Genomic DNA, 22059 nt, shown 5'->3' with positions numbered 1-22059 from the left:
CACACACAATGTGTTACTAAGAGAGAACTTCAGGAAGTATTTTAAGTCACAGCTGATGTGCACTGAAACTGAGCAGTACCTACATCATTCTGGATTCAAACATAAATCTTCATATTACAAAAAAAGACTACTCTCTCTACTTTGATTTCTTCAGAGACGTCTGGTAAACAAAAAGTCCCATCCAGATTGTTTCGCAGGAGTTTGACTGTCGCTTAAATCGAAAAACCTCTCTTTTAACTCCACGTTATCATATTTTCAGTTTTCTTTACATCCCGATCCGGGACGTATGTTAATGCAAAGGGTTACATAACATTAGCATAAGCCTTCCTCAGTTTGACTTGACTCATCTTGGATCAGCTCAGCCGTGCAGTTTGAAAAGAACTGAGAACATTTTGAGCAGTCAAACAGACTAACGCCGAGGCATTAAGGGGCTTCTGGTGCCGTCTGCAAACACACTGATCCTGCAGATAGACACAGAAATTCACACATTTACATATACAGTACACCTGAATATACAGTGTGCACTCAGCTCTCTCTCTCTGTCCTTCTGTCTCCGCCACACAGACACACACATACCAACACATGGAGGTCTTTCTACAAACATCCTAAGCCCAACAGCAAACACAGCTTGTGCCTCCCGTGTGTCGGCCTGCCAGTCTTCTGCTCCCTCAGCAAACCCAACCAGTTATTAATGAAACTAACACAAATAGCCAGCATCTGACACCAAGACCTGCATGTGTCTGTGTGTGCTTCTAATGTGTGAACTGACTATTTATTGAGGTTATATTTGTTTGTATTTCGGACTGCTGCATGCTAATTACAATATAGATTTTGTGTCTCGGCGACGTAAGCCTTTGTGTGTTTGCCACAGGTTCCTGGGAGGGAGGGAGGAGGGAGGGAGGAAGGAGAGAAAGGGAGCAGAGGAGAGGAATAGGAAAGAAGACCCCTTTCTTGTCTCTTCTTTAGCAGAACAGGATTGGACACGCTTTGACTAAAAAGCCTAACCAAACAGAAAAAGGCTTATTGCTCGAGTCAGTGGTCACCAAGAATTCTATCCGCTTATGCTAGCTTATGGCAGACACTCGATATAACCTCTACTAACCATGCGCACATGCAGACGTGCACACGTTGTCTTTAAAGGGCCAAATATCTCAGATGTATTCCAAACTTTCTGTCTGACTTTCTGTCACCAATGGAAGATGTTGAGGCTAATTGAATATAAAATCGTTCCTCGCCTTCAACAGATGAACCACAGAGGGAAACTATATCGCTGTAGTAAAAGGCTTTTCTTCTTTTCTTACAGTTGCCCCCATGCGAGTCCCACTCCCTTTGCAGGACAAGCTTGAATTAGCCGTGATAAACAGAACGCAGTACTTTGATTTTACATGTTTCTATCCTGTAAAGGTCTTCAATCTGAGAACCAGAGAGGGGCTTCCCCCAGAGAACCTGTGTAAAGGTCCTTCTTGTGTGGCAGCCTGCTGAAGCTGAGACTTAACTGGAGCCCGACAGCTTCCACACCTTCTCTGCCTGGAGAATGTCAGACAGATGAAAGGGAAAGAAAAAGGCTCATGAGGGCTCTCTGGGGACGCTCAGGCTGGCTGAAATCTGGGTTCCCCTTTTGAATCTAATTTACAGACGCACCTGATTAAATGTTTTCCTGCAGGTTTTTTTATGTGCTCCGGGAAAAAAAACTCTTTCTTATCTGGTAAGTAGCAACTAGTTAAATGTACTTCTAACACATTTTAATCTTTAAATGCATATGGGAGTGTGTGGTCTCAAAGAAAAGAAAATGGGCTGAAAGTTAGGTAACCATCCCCCTATCACAAAGCAGTTCTTTTGAATGTAACACTGGGATTTTAAACGTCTATGTATCTTTACAGCTGTGACACAGCTTGCTCCGTTTTCCAGGCAGCTTCAAGCTCAACTTTTACAAGTGTCTTGCTTTCCCCAAATACAATAAAGTAACAACTGGACATTTTAAACACAGCACATTTTGTATACTAATATTTGTAAATATTGTCTATATATTCAATCACCTGTGCTTTGAACATAGCGTATTATTCTCCAGATACTCTCACTTGGTGCTTATTCTGTTATTCTGAGTTTAAACAAATTTTCTGCATAAAAAAACAGTTCTCCTGGAAAATTGGAATAGTGATTTATTAAATAGTGTGCAATAGTTTGTTTGTTTTTGGGGGTTCTGTAGAAATTGTGTATATGCGTTTGTGTGTGTTTATGCATCTATTTTTGTATGTGTGTGTACATTAAGTCCAACTTGGTAGGTTGCGGAAACCTCTAATGTCTTTGTGTGTGTGTGTGTGTGTGTGTGTGTGTATGTTTAAATGTTGTACCCTCTTCTCCAGTAGTGCCAGCTGCTCCTTGTAGAAAGCATCCAACGCTTTCAGCTGTGAATCTTTCGTCTGTAGCTTCTGAGCCTGCCAGAGGAGAGAGAGAGAAAGAGAGAGAGAGAGAGAGAGAGCGATATGGGGATAAAACACTGTGCTTTGCTTCTTTTACCAAAAGTTTTAAGAGTGAAGTAATAATGCTGACTTTTATATTATGAGACATGATTTATTTAAATTCCAGCGATACTACTCTCTTGTAATAGTATGATACAACAACGGCTCCCAATCTGGGGTCCAATCTGGGATACTTCATATGTTAACAGGTTTAATAATAAATGTCCCTGAAGCATTTGAACTTTTCCTATTTTTAGAACCTTGATATTAACACGGTACACAAAGCGACGCATGTTAATTAAAGAACAAAAGACTCAAGCTAATGTGGGACAGCAGAAGAAAATAAAATGTTATTAGCACAAATGTTATGAATACATATTATGCACCTGCAGAACACGATAACACACCATTGAGCAGTACACCAGTGTCAGAATGGATGAATTTAGTAAATCAATCTTTTATGAAAATGCAACAAAGGGAATACAAGTGAAGCCAACCTTCAGTCCTTCAAAGAAGTAGAAGATTTTCAAAATAAAACATATCAACATTCAGACTTTCTCGAGGGCCTGGAGTCAGATGCAGATTCATACACATCATAGCATGAGACCAATAGACGAAAACTTTTTAAACATTTTTTTATATGGAAAGGAGAAAATTCAATGTCACCAATAAAATAATGTCTAAGCTTCATTTATTACACAATTCTAACAGCTACAATCCAGTTTTAAAAATTATGTTTTGTTTTTCTTAGTTGTATTTTAAACGTTTTCATCCCATGGAAAGCAAAGACAATCATCCATGACTCATCCTACAATCATGGGACATATACAAACTTAACGTACAGTGAAAGACTCCACCATGACGACCCTCTCCTTCATCGTTTCTCCCTGTGACAGACCAGTTAACAGGACTGACACTGAAACCACATCCCTCTGAATTACTGTTACAGCAACACTGTCCCTGATAGGTTGTACTGCATGTCTGTCAAGCTAGTGAGGGGGCGGGCCTTCCTGTCTGGTCATACGGCCAATGGCTGGGGAGCCACCTTCTTGATGAGGCGCGCAGGTGTGCAAGGGGGAAAAATGTTTGGGACTGTGAGATGTTTCGAGGGAGATTGGTTGAGAAACTGTTCATTGCTTCCCTGTTGGTGTAAAGAGCGATGCATCGCGGTGCCTAAGCGAGGCTGCAACAGGTAAGGTCCGCCTCCCTTACTTTATTTGGCCGCCTCAAGCAATAATGCCAAGGGCAGCAGGCGCCTGGAAGCCCTATAGACAAACGATAATCCCAGGGTTGTGTTTGCTGTGACATTACCATCACCTGGAGGACGGCAAACCCTCACAGACTTTAATCTCAAAGCTAATTTCATCTGCTGTTCCTTTGGATGTAACAATGAAAACATCCACAAACTGTTCGCACAGTACAGAAAACAAAAGACACATGATACAAACATACATAGAGAACATAACCACATGCATGCACAAACCATGTCAACATGCAGTATTCAGGACTATGCAAACCAGTAATAAGACACCCCACATTAAAAGAAAAAGAGAAATCAACAACCCTCAAATTACACCTCTTTGAAACTCTTCACTGTCCACCTGTGTCTTTCTTCCTCGTCTCCTACCCATACCGATACCTGTTATCTCCATCCATTCATGGAGTCTGTGTTTGTGCTGCTGGCACAGAAAATTATAAAGCACGCCATCTCACCAAACATCGTACTCAATTTTCATGTAGTGATAAAGCTCTGAAGGGGATAAATACACACAGCATTCACAGAAACGTGCACGTGCTCAGGTGTTTTGAAGCAAGCTGACAAAAAGGCGCATATATATAAAAACATGCAAACACGTTTCCCACTGACTGAATGACTTGAGTAAATAAAAACGGCATGAGTGAGGAGTGTGAGGCGATAAGAATAAAAAGGGAGAGTAAGAGGAGAGGAAAAGAAATGGAGAGGAAAGGTTTTGAGAGAAAGAAAGAGACAAAGTGGGATAACAGAGAGATGAAGAAATAAAATAATCATAGTCATGCACGGATCCACTTTTTTCAGTTCCAATACGTGTGGTTCCGACGACGGATAACATCTCGACGCTTTCTATTCATTTCCTATGGAGAGCCAGAGAGGCAGTTGCGCAATGCATTATGGGATCGTTGCGGCGAGTTTCGAGAAGCTTGCCACAGAAGAATAGACCAGAGCTCTATTCAATGTATATAGCCGCACGTTTAGCGGCAAGAAATGTGTAACTTCCTTCTTTTGACCCTCAGTAATATGAGCAAAATAAAATAATAAAATAATAATGCGTGACTTAGAAAGGATCGGGTTGGATGTAGAAAAGAGCAGAACATTATGGGGAAGCTTACCATCACTTCTATCTCATCTGCAGACTACAGAAGGTTGGGGAAAAGGTCAAAGGAAGAGAAAGAGCAGAGGGATCTGTAATCAGAAGAATAAGGACACAAGGTCTACCTGCAGGGTTCTCAAACATTTAGGACTTTCATGCACGTTTGTTGCTCTGCAAAGAATCAAAGAAATGAGAGAGCTGTCAAGTTGAAAACCATAACAGGTTTTAATGTTTGTATTTTAATTGTAATACCATTATAGGATAAGTGACCAAAGGGAATCTATGCAAATGATGTTGTAATGCAAATTTCTTTCATTTATTTTTCTATTAAACTTTCAAACATACACCCAGCAGCAGGACGGCCCTACACACTCAGGTGGTTTTCAATCTTGAAGAAATGATTCACATTATTTTTAAGCAGCAATCCAAAAAATTCCCAAAGATCCCTGAATGTGTCACGCAGTATCGTGAGTCGTATATAGCATCGTTTTATAATATATACTGTACAGGAGGGCTGTGGAAACAAACATTGTATACTGAGGATTTCTTCAAATGTGGTACATCGATCATGTTTACTCCAACCAGCAAATCATACACAATGGCTGTTTCCCAAGTCACACACTATTCACCAAAGTGCACTATATGCTATGAATTAGAGCCTGACAGATGAATTAGCATATCTAGTTACTATCACAGCAGTTCTCTTTCACCAGCAGAGGGCGCTATATGGATTACAACAACAAGCATCATCACCCTCCAGAGTGTCAAGCGGTGATGCACGTACTTGCTACATGTTACTTTCCAGTTGAGTGACCATCTAGTCTTCATTACAAATCAAATCTAAGTGTTTGATTAGTGCATTTGAGGGATCAACACAATAAATGTGTATATCTATCTCGCTCTACAGATTGAACATAGGTCTAAGAAAGGTGTCAGCCAATAAATCGGAATGAATACACCATTTTGTAGTGGTGTCCAAATTCTGAGTGATCATAATCATACCCTATATAGGGCAGTCATTGTATCCCCCCAGTGCATTGTGAAAAGTAGTGTACAACCGATGGTCACTTTCCAAGCAATATATACCATCATGCATTGCGGTTCAAAGTGGAAATTGGCAGTTAGACAGTGCTCTCCATCTCTCTCTCCTGCAGCAGCTTTGGGTTAAAATAAATCAGAAACTTAAGATGTTTTTTTTAAGCAATTATCAAAAATGTTGACAACATAAATGTCAGATGAGGAGAGTGTCATCATACTTGTTAGACTGAATTTAACCTTATGGTATCAACATGTTTAATCACGGGAAAAACCTCTGACTTTTAATTATTTTCAGACCAGATGGGTCTGTTGTCACACTGTCAGAGTCAGCTAGTTGAAAGTTTTAATAGTAACTGCAAAGATTATCAGAGACTGACAGCCTGTCAAACACTTCTGGAACTACTCTAATGTACTAAACCCTACACATCTGGTACACACGGCAAATTAATGTCAATCAACCAATCACTTTGGTCCCAGGTCTGACTAACAGCATGGTGGCACTGAAAAAGCAGCACCGGTGCAAAAAGGTGAAGGTACACAAACGTTCAAACACACAAAACACACAGAAGGAGGAAGATTCATCATAATTATGAGGGCTGCTGAACACCAAATCAAATCAGAGCCGATCGTCTGTGTTTCATGAACAGACCTTAACTGAGGAGAGACAAAGAGCGAGCAGCGTCTGATGGGAGAGATACTTCTACGGCCGGGCAGAAGCTGCAGCTGCTTGTTAATGTAGGTGAAAAGAGCTGCTCAAAGTGTTCATTTTATATGTTGGACTAGAATCAGTTTGGCGGGGATTAAGCAGAAACAGAATGGATTTAATTTAAAAAAAGAGCACAGCTCTCCTTCCTATCTGTGTGTGTTGGTCCTGTTTTAATTTGCAGTCAGAGAAGAAACTGCAAGTGAATCAGATGACTCCTCTGGTGTCCCTCCAGGGGCCTGCGAGTCTATGGTAGATAACAGGCAGCCAGGCGTGACTTCACACACACCACACACACACACACACACACACACACACACACACAAAGAGACACACAGATACAGAGGATGGCTGAGGCTTACATGCTCATGTTTGTTAGTCTCTCTTTTGGGGATACATGGCATTGTCGTCTCCGTCATTTATTTATTCATTTAATCTTTTTTTGTCTGCACTATGTGTGTCAGTGAGTGTGTGTCTCCACTCTGAGGAACTTTCTTTTTGTGTTAGCAGTGCAGACCCATTAAGCCAAAGCGATACTTCGTTAGCCATTGTTGATCTTGTCCTGTAAGTGAACACTACTGTGACAAAAGAATTCTGTATTCTTTCATTTGTCAAACACATAGCTACAATGTGAGCTTTCATCTTTAAACATCATTCGGTCAAATGTTATTGTTGTTATGACCTCACACCTGCATGACCTCCTCATGCAAAGGAGCTTGAGCTGTACTCATTCAGCCTGGTTTAAACTTCTTGTTACTACTACTTGAACACTACAAACTTGTAGGTTAATGGGGCGCTGGTAGCCCAGTGGTTGTGTCACGCGCCCTACTGTATGTACAGAGGCTGAAGTCCTCGTCGCAGCAGACGTGGGTTCAAATCTGACCGCTGCCCTTTTGTTGCATGTCATCCTCCGATTTACTCCCAACATTTCCTGTTTCTCTTCAGCTGTCCGATCTACTAAAAAGGCAATTAACATCTTTATAAAAACAAACAAACGTGTGTGTTAGTGTGTCTGCGTAGCTCGGCAATACTACGCCTTCAATCGCTAGATGTCAGTCTGTTTTCTATACTTGTTATATCGCCAGTTTTCTGTTCCTATGATTGTTTGTGTGCAGGTAACCATGACGACTGAAACCAAGCGTGCTATGTTGGAGTTGGAGCGGATATAAATTCAGCAGCAGTTGATTCTACTGGCTTGTTGCATTCTTCCTTTTGCAGATTTTTGTTTTTTTTGGCGATGCTGGAAATGTTGTAAATGCAAAAAAAAACAAGATGCTACCCAGCAGTCCACATACAGACTCTATCAGAACACTAACTTCACATCTCCTCTCCATTATCTGAACTACCCAATCAGCTGCTGCGGATTAAGTACAGACTGTACTTAATCCGCAAAAATGTTCATTTTTGTTTAGTTTTATGAAACTTAACAGTGCTTGCAAACACTCCCAATACTTCTTCAAAGTTTCTCTAAACATATCCTAGGAAACTCAAATAAAAGCAACTCATCTGGTTGAAGAAAAGAGGAGACAAGAGGAAGACAAAACGTATAAGAAATGTTAACAGAAATCCTTTAAATTATTCACAAGGTGCATAATTGAATACGGCAGCAGCTAGCCATGAGCTAAACAGGAGATTAGTTTACAAACTTATTATCTTATGTTCTTCCCGCTTCAGGCAGCTCCTGCATATAAATCAATTCAGTACAAAGCTAGAGGTGTGAAGCATCTATTTAGAAGCTACTCACACAGAGGATAAATGTGTGAATGTGTGAGACGGAGAAAGCATGAGGGAGGGAACGATAAGCAGAAAAAGGATGGGGGAGGGAACAGGGGAGACAGGTTTTAAAGCTAACTATGAGATAAAAGTCTAAACAAAAAAGTGACTCAAAGCTAAAATCACAGCAACAATGAGCTTCAAGAGAAAAAGGAATACAGATTATTCAAAATGGCCGATTTGAAATGTAAAACACTATATGAAATGTTAACATCTAAATCAAGGGTGACACCGATACAGTCATTTCTAAAGCTGACTCAGTAAAGCATCAACGGTGAAATGCTGGTTCTTAATGTTGCTTGATAGTTGATGCAATAAATCATCTTCAATTATCATCACATTTTCTTTTTAACGCCAGTTCCTCTCTCTTTTGGGGATCTCATTTTCTCCTGATTTGGGCAGGGCGTGCAATCGGCGTGTTTGATCCCGAAGACGGCCTCTTAAACTTCCCTTCCTGTGGTCTGACCCTTGGTTTCATGAGGACACAATCATGCAAAATGTTCTTAGTTTCGCCCACCACAAAACTACCAAATTGAAGGCTCAAAAAAACCAAAAAAAAAAACGTCTTTTGAGAGCTGAATAGATCGACACTTCAGCCTCAAAATAAGGCAGCACTTTAATTGAATACACTTGTGGCCCTTTATTGACAAATGTAATTTAAATGATGTGAAATGAGTCTGCAAGAGGACTTATGATATTCCAATGCTTCTTTAGCCAATTCTTGTTTTTTATGTTTGCCAATTGGCTGCAGTTGTCTGTCTACAAGTCCCGCTGCCAGTCTTCTTGTCGTGAAGCGAGCAACCACACTGTGATGTTGGTGTCGGTCCGCTTCCATGTGAACCTCTGTGCGGTTCAATAGTGGTAAGAAGAAAACCCAAATGACCACAGGATTCTGTTAAAATGATAAAATACACTCAAGCTAAACAATATTTCCAATGTTACCCCATCACGTATTGGTCGGACACGTCCTATGCTCCTTCTGATTCCAGAGTCCCATCAACAATAACCATGTAGAGTTGGAGTACCGACTTATGAGGAACTCCTTTGTTATCTCTTTAATCGTTGGACCACCAGACAGGTCAGCAGTACAACCTTTGATCAGAGATAAGTGCAGTAAAACCTGCAGCCAAGCTAGATGAATCAACTTTGTTTGTCTGAGTCGCTCTGATGACGAACAATGACAGGCCATCAAAGTTGTCCAACATATAAAATTACTTTGGAGTCCAATTGGTCCAGTCTAGACATCAATGTTTTACAAGAACGGGGTACAGAACGCCAACAATGCTCCAATCCATCTGATTCAAAATTGGACAACTAAGTTTTCTCCATGCACTTCAAAATGTCTTTTTGGGCTTCCGGGAAAGTTTGACGAATAAAAAACTCCCCATGGATTAAACTTCATAGCACACAGAGTAATAGTTGGCCTTGTTCCTGTTAAGAGGTGTCCCGTGAACCAGTAAACAATATTTGGTCTTCAAATGGTGGTCGATATTAGAGCCCGACTGATTAATCAGCCACTATTGGTATCGGCTCATTTTAACGTAGATATGCACCGATATGACCAGATTCAATCACAAGTCAAATATAATTTCAATTGATTTTCATTGTATTCAACTAGCGGTTCTCCTTCACCAGCAGAGTTTGCTTCTTGCATTACGACAAGCATCATCACTTTCTAGAGTGTCAAGTAGTGATGATCGTACATGCTCAGTTACTTTCCAGTACAGTGACAAGTGTTTGATAAGTGCATCTGAAGGATAATCGCAATAAATGTGCATATCTATCTATCTCTTAAGATTGAACAAAGATATCGGCCGATTAACCAGTATTAGATTTTTTCTCTTCCTAATATCATATCGGTCAGGCCCCAGTCGATATGGGCTGATGCTTTTAGGTAATTTTGTCTCCACAGTATAAATACTCAAGATGCACAGTTTCCATTGTAAACTCATGTTTTGGTTGTAAAAACACAAGTAGGTCAGGCTTTGTTAATAAAACCTCCACTACTTGGACTCAGTAGAAGTACAGGATCATTTTTCAACAGTCATACTGTACTAAAGGTTTTGAGGCTAAGCTGTAGGGACAACAGATGGCGTCTGTCTCGGCTGTTAGTCAGTGTGTTTTCTGGGTACAGACACCGCAGTGATATCAGCCATGGAGGGCCAACTCCCTGATCCAGTACAGAAGGAACACATGAAGTGCGCATCCGAGGGCAGCGCCCCAATGTTAATAGTCCAATGGATCATCAACACAACACATGGGCTCGTGTTTGGGCTTGTGAGTGTGCCTGAGACAGACACGTATAAATATACACTCACGCATCTCACTCTTCCCCCTGTGGGCAGCGCGAGGGCTGTGTTGCCATCTGATAGCAGCAGCAGTCTGTTCTCCCATTCCCTCGTTCTCCCCCTCTCTTTATTTACTCGGCTGCGTTTATTTAACACATAGCTCCCAGCGAGGCAATAAATTAGCACTCAATAATAATCCGACTGATAATTACAGGCAGGCGGCTATAAGCAGGGGAGGTAGTAGAAAAATATGGGCCACTGGTTCTTCTCCATTTATAGTTCACTCCTTTTACTCTGTCTCCCATTTCTTTTGGTAATACTTTCATCCTTAATATTCAACATCCAGTATACCATGTATCCAGTGGGTCATGTATCCAGTGGGTCAAACAAATCAGCGATATTAAAAAGAGGGTGTTTATTTCAACTTAAGAAAACACATCTAATGTTTGTCTTAAATTCTTAACAAAGATTTCAGTGATCACAATCGCTTGTCATGGGGCTCCAGTAGCCCAGATGTAAGGGTGTGCGACCCAGGTTCGAATACATCCTGTGGCTAACTTCCCCGCATATCATTCCCCACTCTCTCTCTCCCCAATTTCTGACACTATCCACTGTCCTATCTCTAAAAAAAAAAGGCATTAAAAACCCCCAAAATAAATCCTTAAAAAAGTCTTGTGAAGTACCGAAATTGGATCTCCTGAGTCCCTAAGTTGTATTTTAATGTCTCTTCGATGTTGGTGCAACAGCCTGCTCTCATCAGAAGACCATCTTTGCTTCTAATTCGGCCTGTATGTCAGTATGTTTGTATTATCTCATATGCATGTTTAATCTGCAACATTCAGGCATTTTAACCAGGTATATCTAACAACATTGCAAGTTTTAATAATTATTTAAAATGTAATTCAAACTGCTGGTATTCCCAATTAAATTGTGGGAGAGAAATCATCTTGGTGACGTCTGAGATCTAATAGTATACTGCATTGCATTGTTTTTAGAAATTCAGCCATGATTGTGGTAGTTTTTTCTCCTTTTCTGCTGACATAATGACTCGTCATAGTAGGACCTGCGCATATGTTCCTAATAATACTATAAAGCCTTTGCATTCATGGTGCTCCATTATGCCTACACATTTAGTTTAATGCATGGTGTCTTTACAGTGGGATAAAAGCAGGACACTGAGAGTGAAGCAGAAAATGGATTTGTCAGCTGTCATTAAGAAGATTATTTACATCATACCCTGTGTTAGACTTCTCTTCTGATGCAATCTTATACAGAGCAATTTAACACCAACACTATAATTTTTATATCCCTCCCAGAAATACGAGCTCATCTGTAGCAACTTTGTTTTTTTGCTGGATGCACTGCTGAGACTCTGTGTTATCTCTCAGCCATGAAGTATGTAGATCATTGCTAGTAAAGAACCAAACTTAAAGGGAAATTATTTCAATGAACCCAGCTACAAATCCCCTCCTCTGTCCCTAGAGTCCGTGTCTTGTTGTGAGCTAAGGTCGTATTGACTGGTGTTGAAGGCCAAGGCATGAGATGGTGTTTCAGTTTTGGGTACAGTTGTAAAAATCAGACAGAAAATCACTTCTAAGTGAAAATGAGGCAGCAAGAGAACAGATCAAAAGGTTAATATGTGAGCTTCCATTTCAAGTGTTGAGAATATTGATATTGCATTAATAAAATGCACAGTTCAGTCAATTAGGGCGCACTGGAATACCTTTCCAAGACATAATAATGTTATTTTACAGTTGAAATACCTTCTTTAGCATAATGATACACTATAACACCTTTAACTACCTTCTGGGAGGTACAGCCTTCTCATCTCTTAGGTGGAAATCTGTCAAAAACTAACCAGTGCAAATGTGCCAGTGACTGGATGACTTTGCACCAACACTGTGGCTAAATAAATGCAGATAAATACAGATAAATACAAACTACTCTGATGACCATTCTTTTATATGTGCTGGAATTTTAAGGATCTCAAAATGTACTGGATAACCCACCTTTATGCCAGGTTTCTTATTCTGTTCACCTCACCCAGCTTTTAATAAGGGAGATGAGGGAGTTAAGGGTTGCCTGCTTTTTAACAGAGAGCAAGCCTAATAGCTCTACATGCAGAACCATGTCACCTACCGCAGATTACAATTACTGATACAACTGCTCGTTTATATGGAAGCGATTAGTGATCAGAATTAAAATGATAAAGCTAATTTGAAAATTCAAATGCATTAACAGAAATGCTTTTTAATTTTCAGAATATGAGTGTATTATTTGACTCAAAAATAAAATGATGATTAATTTATCTAATTTGAATTTTAGTTTTCAACTTCAAAAATGCACATTCTTTGACTAAATTAAAATGAGGAAGAAAATGACATTTGCTTTATCATTTTCAAAAAATGTCCCGCTAAATCTGTATCATAATTCAAATGAAAAAGCTCATTTTAAAATGAAAATGCAGTAACAGAAACATGTTTTAATTTTCAGATTATAGGTGCATTATTTGACCTATATTTAAAATGAATATTCAGTCATCCAGTTTGCATTATACGTTTACTCTCTATGTATGCATATTTTATGACATCATTCAAATGAAAACAAAAAGGTCTTTGGCTTTTTGTTTTCAAACTTGCCGTGATAAAAAGTGATCATAATTCAAACTCGAAAACGAATTGGCAAAGTGGACGACGCAGGAAAGTGACGTCAGACTCCAGCTCCCAGGCAGGTGAACGTAATGTTTACAGTCTATGAGGCAAGCAGGCAGAACGTGCAGTACGATGGGTGGCGGGGTGAATCTTTAACACTAGGGCAGACTTTAGTTCACACTGTGATACAGGTGACGATCGGAGTGTTTTTTTCAGCACACACTGAACTTTCAGCGAGCATGACGCAGCAGCTTTATAACCCGAGCTGCCAAGTCTCACGCATGACACCATGCCCACTATCTCTGACCGTGAGAGTCACTCAGCATCTGCACGCTGTGAAATTCACACAGACGTGTCCTAAGACCGGTTTATTGATAGATTATAGATCACTCTCTTCTCTGCTTAACTTAGTTACATTAAAAAAGATTATCGATTGAATTTTCTGTTTTAAATAATCTCTCCAGCTCTGTGCACAAAGTGTCTCTCATCCTCTGTGCGTAATGGCACACACTCTCCCTCTCGACCGACTGTATGAGCTCTCTCTCCCTTTCAGAGATTGTTTTGTAGTTATTAAAAGAATAATCAACTACAAGGCTAAAATTGAATCAAAATCAGGGCAACAACTAGTTTGGAGCTTGTACCAGCGTTAAAGATTCACCCCGCCACCCATCGTACTGCGCGTTCTGCCCGCTCGCCTCATAGACTGTAAATATTACGTTCGCCTGCCTGTGAGCTGGAGTCTGACGTCACTTTCCTGCGTCGTCCACTTTGCCAATTCGTTTTCGAGTTTGTTTGAATTATGATCACTTTTTAGCACGGCAAGTTTGAAAACGAAAAGCCAAAGACCTTTTAGTTTTCATTTGAATGATGTCATACAATATGCATACATAGAGAGTAAAAGTATAATGCAAACTGGATGACTGAATATTCATTTTAAATATAGGTCAAATAATGCACCTATAATCTGAAAATTAAAACATGTTTCTGTTACTGTATTTTCATTTTAAAATGAGCTTTTTCATTTGAATTATGATACAGATTTAGCGGGACATTTTTTGAAAATGATAAAGCAAATGTCATTTTCTTCTTCATTTTAATTTAGTCAAAGAATGTGCATTTTTGAAGTTGAAAACTAAAATTCAAATTAGATAAATTAATCATCATTTTATTTTTGAGTCAAATAATACACTCATATTCTGAAAGTTAAAAATAATTTCTGTTAATGCATTTGAATTTTCAAATTAGCTTTATCATTTTAATTCTGATCACTAATCGCTTCCATACGTTTATCTGTAGCACACCAACTCCTTCTTTTCAGCTCTTTTCCTCCATTTCCTGCCATGAGACATCTGCCATCTCCCCATCCTCACGTCCCAACATTCATCCTCTGCCACTCTTACAATAACTATGCTATGCTAACCAGTTGCACAAAATAATGAAATGATAGGACACATGGCTCATTCTTAGTGGTTAAGGAAGCAGTTAGTTCAGCGTTAGTCATTTTTGTTTTCCAAAGGAGACAAGATTGTGAATGTCTTTAAAGGAGCAGTATGTAACTCTGACACCTAGTGTTTAAAATGGGTACTGCAGACCAAATTCAAAACAGAGCAGAGCCGTCTGCCCCCGCCCCCTCCTCTCTAGAGTCGATGCTCACATAGGTCACCATGTGGTGAACACTGAAGCTTCAGTGTTTATCCAGCTCTGCATGGGTCTGTAAACATTTCTGTGTTCTAACCTCTCTCCATTTTTCAAAAGCATCTCCAATGTTGATCCTAGTTTGAGCATGTTTCTGCTCGTGGAGCTTATTAGAAACATGCAGAGGCTTTTTAGGTCGGGTACAATCACTTCTATCTGAACCACTTCTCTCGCCCGCTTCCATCGCTGCAACACCTGTTGGTTTGACCTGATAACTGCTCTCATATCTGACAAACCGAGGGGCGTCCAAAATGGCCGTGTGAGGGTGCCTTAAAACCACCTACCTTCTCTGTTCCAAACAAATCCAGAGCATTCAGGACCAGAATCTAAACTTAGGAGGAAAAACTGGCTGCTGCATTGTTGTCAGATTTCCTAATCTATCCACCATCCTATCAAAAAACAGAGGCAAAGCCAAAACATAAATCTTAAAAAACAAAACAAACAAGACAAGAAACTTTTGTTGCCTTTACTGCTTTCACACTTTATTCCTGCTACACTTTCTTTTTCATGCTCCAGTACATGCTCTGTGATCAACTGTGTGTGAGTTCTTGTCTCTTAATTGAAGCAGAAGTGTGTTATGTATTCATGTCGTAATCTTTACATTGCTTGAAGGATGTAAATCCATTGAAATTCAAGCCCTAAACCTGTCCGCAAAGCAACTAATTTAACCTGTTTTTCACTCTTCTAAATGGCATAATAGCAGCATGTTACCATATGTCGGACTAAATAAGCAGTCAGAGGAGTACATGATAAAACATCAAGCCACTCACCAGCTCATATGTACTGCTATAATGAAGCGTGTCCCCATCTGCCTCAGTCTGCTGCTCTCCCACGTGTGTGTGTGTGTGTGTGTGTGTGTGTGTGTGTGTGTGTGTGTGTGTGTGTGTGTGTGTGTGTGTGTGTGTGTGTGTGTGTGTGTGCGCGTGCGTGTGTGTGTGCTTGAACACAGCTGCTTCTCTTAACCAGAGTCTGAATGAGTTTTCTGAAAGTGTGAGAGAGACACAACACTGTCGCTCCATCAGCCGAGAATCTGCGGCTGATTACGTGGGTTTAGGTATAAACAAGAGAGGCAGGTTCGTCCAATCAGAGACAACATCTGGCTCATTTTGTAGGGCTGCTTAACAAACAGAGACAGACGAGAGAGATCCCAACACAATATTAATCTGGAGCAGTGCAGCCGTCTGAATACCATCTGGGAATGAAACGCAAGGAATTTAGTCTTCCCTTTGGCCCCTATGGTCTCTGTTGTAGAGTATTGTTCAGGGACATTTAGGGTCTCCTTTGTTGCTGCTTGTGTTAAATAGTCGAAACTGCAGATATGTTCACACAAAAAAAAGCACAAAAAGCAAAATACAAGAGCTCCACAAAATCCAAATCCAAAAGTTTACCAATATTATTAATATACCAAATTAATAATTCAATTAATATCTGAATATTTTTAACTGTGAATTATTTTACATTACCTTTCAATGGATGTACCTTCTTAGCCTTGGGGTAAATCATAACAATCCATAAATGGTTAAACCCACAGGCCCTTTAATTAGAGCCCGACTGATTAATCGGCCAGCTGATACACTTTACACTTTCAGGAACAGGAAGAACAGGTGCTAATTAAAGCTAGAGCCATATTTATTTATATGTTTTTTATTGAGAAATGTTTTAGCTTCAGGAAACATTAATGATAATAAGATATTTTAAGATGAGAAGCATCAGGGTCAGTCCAGTGTCTTCTTGTATCTTATTGTAGTTTTAGAAAGACTGAAATGCCAAGAATGCATCGATGACTTAAAAAACAAAAGTGCAAACCTTGATGGTGTTAAACTAAGCTAAAAGCTAAAAGGTAAGGTGTTAAGTATGTCCTGTTCATATTTGGTTGCAAAGTAAGGGTAGACTCTGAGACTCAGAAAGTGTGGTTCATTCTGAGACACACAAGACTTGCTCACATTGACTACTTCACGATCTGGACTTGGTAACAGCATGTCTACAAAGCTCAGTCTTTCATTCATACGTCTTTGCACGTCTGACAGAAGAGCTCTTTCTAATAAACCCGGCTGTCCACACAGGCTGTGTAACAGCTTGTGTTTTACTTGTGGTATGACTGCTGCCAAAACGCAGATGACCTAAACTCAATACTGTGTCTGATTGCATTTTGACTGAAGTGGGCTGGGTAATACACAACAACGAGAAAATTCTATTCATTTAGATTTGGGAGGTTTTTTTTGGGGGGGGGGGGGGAGACAACTTCCAGCATATTACTGAAACAATACGTCAATGTTGTGACATGTGACATTGTCCTTGAAGGGCATCATCATTTAAACATATTACAATAAAAACACTATATTGTAATGTGTCACTATACTGACAACTTTGAAGCAATAAAAGTAACAGGAGGGATGAAAGGTCATCCGTGCGAGGACAGATTAGATTAACCTGTGCAATAACGTTTGTGACCGGCTTTCCAATGAGAGAATTTCACACTTGAAATTTAACTTAATAGTGTGCATAATGGGCTGAGAGACAGGGACAAGGAGAGAATAAAGGAGTCGGAAAGACCAGGAGAGAGAGAGAGAGAGAGTGAGAGAGAGAGAGAGCTGTGTCCACCTTCAGTCAAACGTAGGCTTTTGTTGCCATCTAGTGTCCGAAAGAGGAAGTGGTTGATCAAGCATTTCAAACAGCTGTGGCAGAAAATCCACATGGTCAAATACACTAATTTAGCAATTTTCCTAAATATGAACCTTTGTCCTGAAATCCTGTATTAGTGAAATAACAAATTGCCTTTGTTTAGCAATATAAAGCCTGCAAATGAGAGCATACTGTAAAATTGCAATCTCCTGTAGGATACATTGCTCAGATTTCAGTACCTTGGAGAGTACCTCAAACTTCTAAACCGGTTAAATTGTGCATTCTGGGGTGCAGATAGCCTAGCGGTAGGGTCCTCCAACCTGTGGCTGAGATCCTACATGTCATTCCCCACTCTCTCTCTCTTCCTGATTTCCTACTCTTAACACTGTCCTATCAAAAAAGGCATAAAAAAAATAAAAAAAGGTGCATTTTGGGGAAGTTCAGACATTCACAGCGCACCTGGTAGTTGTTGTTGGAGGTCAAATCCAGCCTATAATGTTGTCCTTTTATTGCTGAATGTTTAATAAGCAATGCTTGCTAATAAGTTAAAAATCCAATCAGCCCTCCAGCTCTGCCAAGCTCCGCCCAACAGACACACCCACAGGATATCTGTAAAACCTGCAGACATTTTAAAAACTAAAAACTTTGCCTTTATTAGATATCATATTGATGCTGTTTATTTTTAGTTATCAAAGCCAGAGAAATCAGTTATTCTATAGTTGTAACGGGGGGTGTCTTGTCGAGGCAGCCGCCATGATGAGCCGTCATGACGGACACTCAATGTTTATCGTTGCCAAGGAAACACCGGATGTTCCGTCAAAGGTCGCTGCATAAGGAAGCATGAGCTGCTACTGAAAGCTGCCGTATGTGCTGCTGTGATAAAAACGTCTCGTAAACTATACTTGGAAACATCGTCGTAAACATATTCTCTTCCTCAAATCGGTTTCGCCTATCGTCTTGACTACGATCAACCCAGAGTTCGTTTTCACCAGGGGGTCGGAGGGAATAGCAGAGAGAACTCCCATGATTCCCCGCCAGCCTCGACGTCATCTTTTGTAATTGTTTTGATTGAGAGCCCCCTGGCTGCGGATTTAAAATAATGTGTGTTAAATTTCTGACCTTTGGGCTGCTAAACGTTTTTAAAGCAGTTAGGTCTCATATGCAGTGATGAAGTGCATCAACTTTCTGAACAAATGCTTCCTAAGTCCTCAAAATCAAAATATGTGCAGCAAGAATAATGACAAAATGCTGATTTTTTTTAACCGTCTTAATGTTGCCCTGATACATTCTGCTATTGTAGGATGCTAAATGGTTCACTTCAAAGAATCAGAAAAGCATGGATGGCATTTTGTATTAGCTGAAGCTCCATCAGAGGAAGTTAAAGGGCAGCTAATAAATAGGCTTACTAATTGTTCTGCAAGAACAGAGAGAGAAAGAGACAAATTTACCATATGCTAATGTGACTTATAACCCCTTTTGGCTTTCAACAGAAACCAAAAGGCCATTAATACATTATAAAAAGAGAAAATCCCTTTTAGCCCTTTAGTTCGACTTCCTTTCTTTCCATTCTCCCATTCCCCACTCTCATTCTGAAATTAATCTGCAGAAGATTTGCTATTAACAAAGACTATTCACGGAGCGCGGTACAGTGGGTGAGGGCCTCTGGCTCAGAGATGAAGACAGAGCCAAAGGAATAGCGGGATCAGGCAGTTCACCGAGAAGAGGACAAAAGGCAGGATGAAATGAGTGAGGGAGTGAAAGGCAGAGAGAAGAAAAACACAACTAAATAGCAGATGCTGCACATCATTGTGTGGCTCCCTCTGATGAGTGACTCAGAGCTGCACCCACGCATGCAGGACAGGAAGCACTTAGTCACCTGTCTCCCTGCTCCTCACACCTTTGTTCTGCTCTCAAGGCCAAACTCGTGTGTCGGTCTACTCCTCAGTGATTCTTTACAAGGTGGTGATTGGTGCACACTCGTACTGAAAACTCTCTCATCCAGGCCTGCATCTCCGAGTACTCCCAAAGGCTGGTAAAATATGATTCACTTTATTTGAATCGTTATTTTGTTCTACCTTTTTTTCTTCTTTTGGCAAAAGCTTCAAGCACAGGAGCAGGAGAGAGTTTCTTTTTTAATTGTCTACACATTCCCAGAATTAGCGGCAATGCTTTCGGCGCCCAGGAAACTGTAAGGATGCTAAGGACTGTAGCTCTAGTGTGTGGTGAGAAACATAAACAAGACAGTTTTCTATCAGCACTGGCTATAAGAAGAACACTAGACTTTCCGAGCCGACTACTTTCTTCCAGTTTTAAAGGTCACACATTATCCTCCTTTTCAGTTTCAATAAGTCTCAGAGCTCCCCGAAACATGTGTGTGAAGTTTCTTGTTCTAAATCCACTCTGGTCCTGTATTTGATCATGTTTATGAACCCCTCTATTTCAGGCCTGCTCAGAACAGGCTGTTTCTGTGTCTGTACCTTTAAATATGTAAATGAGCTGTGTCTGACCACGCCCCCTCTCTGGAAGGGCTTGGGTGGCTCAGGCTTTCTCACTCCATGCCCTATAGAGAACAAACCAAATGACGTATTTTTGTAGGCCAACCCGGATGTAGCATCGCCATGGGGTCTAGTGAGAATTCGCCTATGGGATTTTTGCATTGGATTTTGGATCATCGCAGAAAATAAGCTCTGTGGCAAACGCATGTTTCTGATGCACAGGCGTTTTGTTCAGCAGGATAATCTTCACAGATGAACATAATTTCTCTGATGTTTGAAGTGTTAATGCAGCCGACAGAAGTCAAAAGCTAACGTTATGCTATAGCTAACTACATAGTCGGATGATTTTGACGTTATGCTTCAGACGATCTCCGATAAGCTAATCAGCGTAGCTTAATAAATTGTTTATTAAGCTAATATTTGCCTTAAATAACTATAAATGGAAAATACTATATATTGATAAATCTACAAGATTTTTCCAAGAGCAATGAAAAACACGACTAGAGGCTTTTAGGTCGACTAGTGAGAGAGTTCCTGGCGTTTGTGTCCAGGGTGATGACGTTTAATGTCCCCGACAACCACTGTAGTCTCATTTAGCCACTTGTTAGCAACCGCCTTTTTAAAGACGTGGAAAAACTTCAAAATTCACAAGTGGGGGTGTTACCTAACATTATGTGGTCTAACAAAACACCAACATCTCTTAAGGTTGTGTTAACCACAGACCTTATTTCAGGCGTCTAACCCTAAAGCCATTCAAAATCTCCATTGACTTTTAGACGTTAGACCCCATGGCGCTCAAATGCTAACTTACTTCCGGGTTTTAGGACTCATTCCTGTGATGCCCTATTGTTTACGGTAAGAAGGCAGACTCATAGATTGGAAATCTCCAATCTATGATTAAAAGAAGAGTGCTGTGACTGGTGGTGATATGAGCAGCTGTAAATTTGAAAAACAATGTTGATCATCTGTCATAGACCAACTATTTCTCACTCTCAGCCTTCAAAAATCACTTCTGTGTCTTGTATCTCCAGAAACGTAGAACACACTGGCATCATTTCTCTCTCCCAGTCTTCCTCATTCACCATACATGACGTTCTCTCTGTCACCCTTTTCCCCGCCACATCCATTTTCTCATCCTTTTATAACTTCTCCTAATTGTGTAAAATGTTAGTCATCTCAAAGTCTTATTATCTTATAAGACTTATTAAGTCTTATATTTCCCTCCCTTTTTCCCTATTTTCATCCTCCTAAAAGGGTCAAAGAAGTGAAATTAGCAACAGTCACTCCTTCTCATCCTCCTCCACCTCCTCCTTGTGATCCTCCAGGAAATGTTTCATCACTTATGATCACTCCCTCCTCCTCAGCTCAATTCTGCAGGAAACGCGTATCATCTCCTCTTTCACTGCCGTTCCTTCACAGCTCCTCTTGATTCTTCATGCTAACCCCTTCACAGAGTGTTCAGTCACTTCGTTTTTATCCTCACATCCTTCTTGCTTAATCAGCTGTCACCTCTTACTCTTCATCTTCTCATACATCCAGTCTTCCTCTTCCTGTTTTTTCTCCAGGCATTATTGCATCACTGGAAACGTTTCCCTCGCGGCATGAAATCAACGGGGGCAATCAGCCCAAAGTAGCCGGATTCTGACCATGAACGCCCACTCGACTCGACATGCTGCCACATTCTCTAATTTGTTATTCATGGAAATTGAGTGTCTCAGTACATTTACACTGTTGCACAATGCTGTAGGTGTTTAGAATTCAAGAAGGTGTTTTGGTAGAGGACTGTACCAAACTCAAGATTGTGTCACTCAAACCAGATTTCACTTACTTTTTTCCAGTTCAGCAAAAAAAATCTGGGCCAGAGCTTATCACAGGTGTCATTGACTAGAGGCAGGGTACAACTTGCCGTGATCCAATTCATGGGGAACATCATTCAAAAGGACCCCACCCATGATGGACACGGCCATTATAGCCTGCGTTGGCCGCT

At 40.4% G+C, this 22059-nt stretch overlaps 1 protein-coding gene and 1 long non-coding RNA gene across 3 annotated transcripts in view; one reads left to right on the top strand and one right to left on the bottom strand.

The window, feature by feature from the left end:
* Positions 1 to 22059, top strand: part of LOC132990309 (uncharacterized) — a 163099-nt gene that overhangs the window by 10133 nt on the left and 130907 nt on the right. The window lies entirely within an intron of this gene.
* The window catches only part of chchd6a (coiled-coil-helix-coiled-coil-helix domain containing 6a), a 64530-nt gene that overhangs the window by 34817 nt on the left and 7654 nt on the right, over positions 1 to 22059 (bottom strand). The window contains exons 5-6 of one of the 2 annotated variants that reach the window (XM_061058485.1): positions 4827 to 4850; positions 2352 to 2435 (exon numbers count right to left, since the gene is read on the bottom strand). In XM_061058485.1, coding sequence (XP_060914468.1) covers positions 2352 to 2435; positions 4827 to 4850 — 108 coding nt within the window. The remainder of the gene's footprint in view (positions 1 to 2351; positions 2436 to 4826; positions 4851 to 22059) is intronic. The other variant, XM_061058486.1, reaches the window with a different exon arrangement.

This window comes from Labrus mixtus, chromosome 15 (assembly GCF_963584025.1).
Source record: "Labrus mixtus chromosome 15, fLabMix1.1, whole genome shotgun sequence".
Classification (NCBI taxonomy): domain Eukaryota; kingdom Metazoa; phylum Chordata; class Actinopteri; order Labriformes; family Labridae; genus Labrus; species Labrus mixtus.
This window is presented reverse-complemented; position numbering and strand designations above follow the sequence as displayed.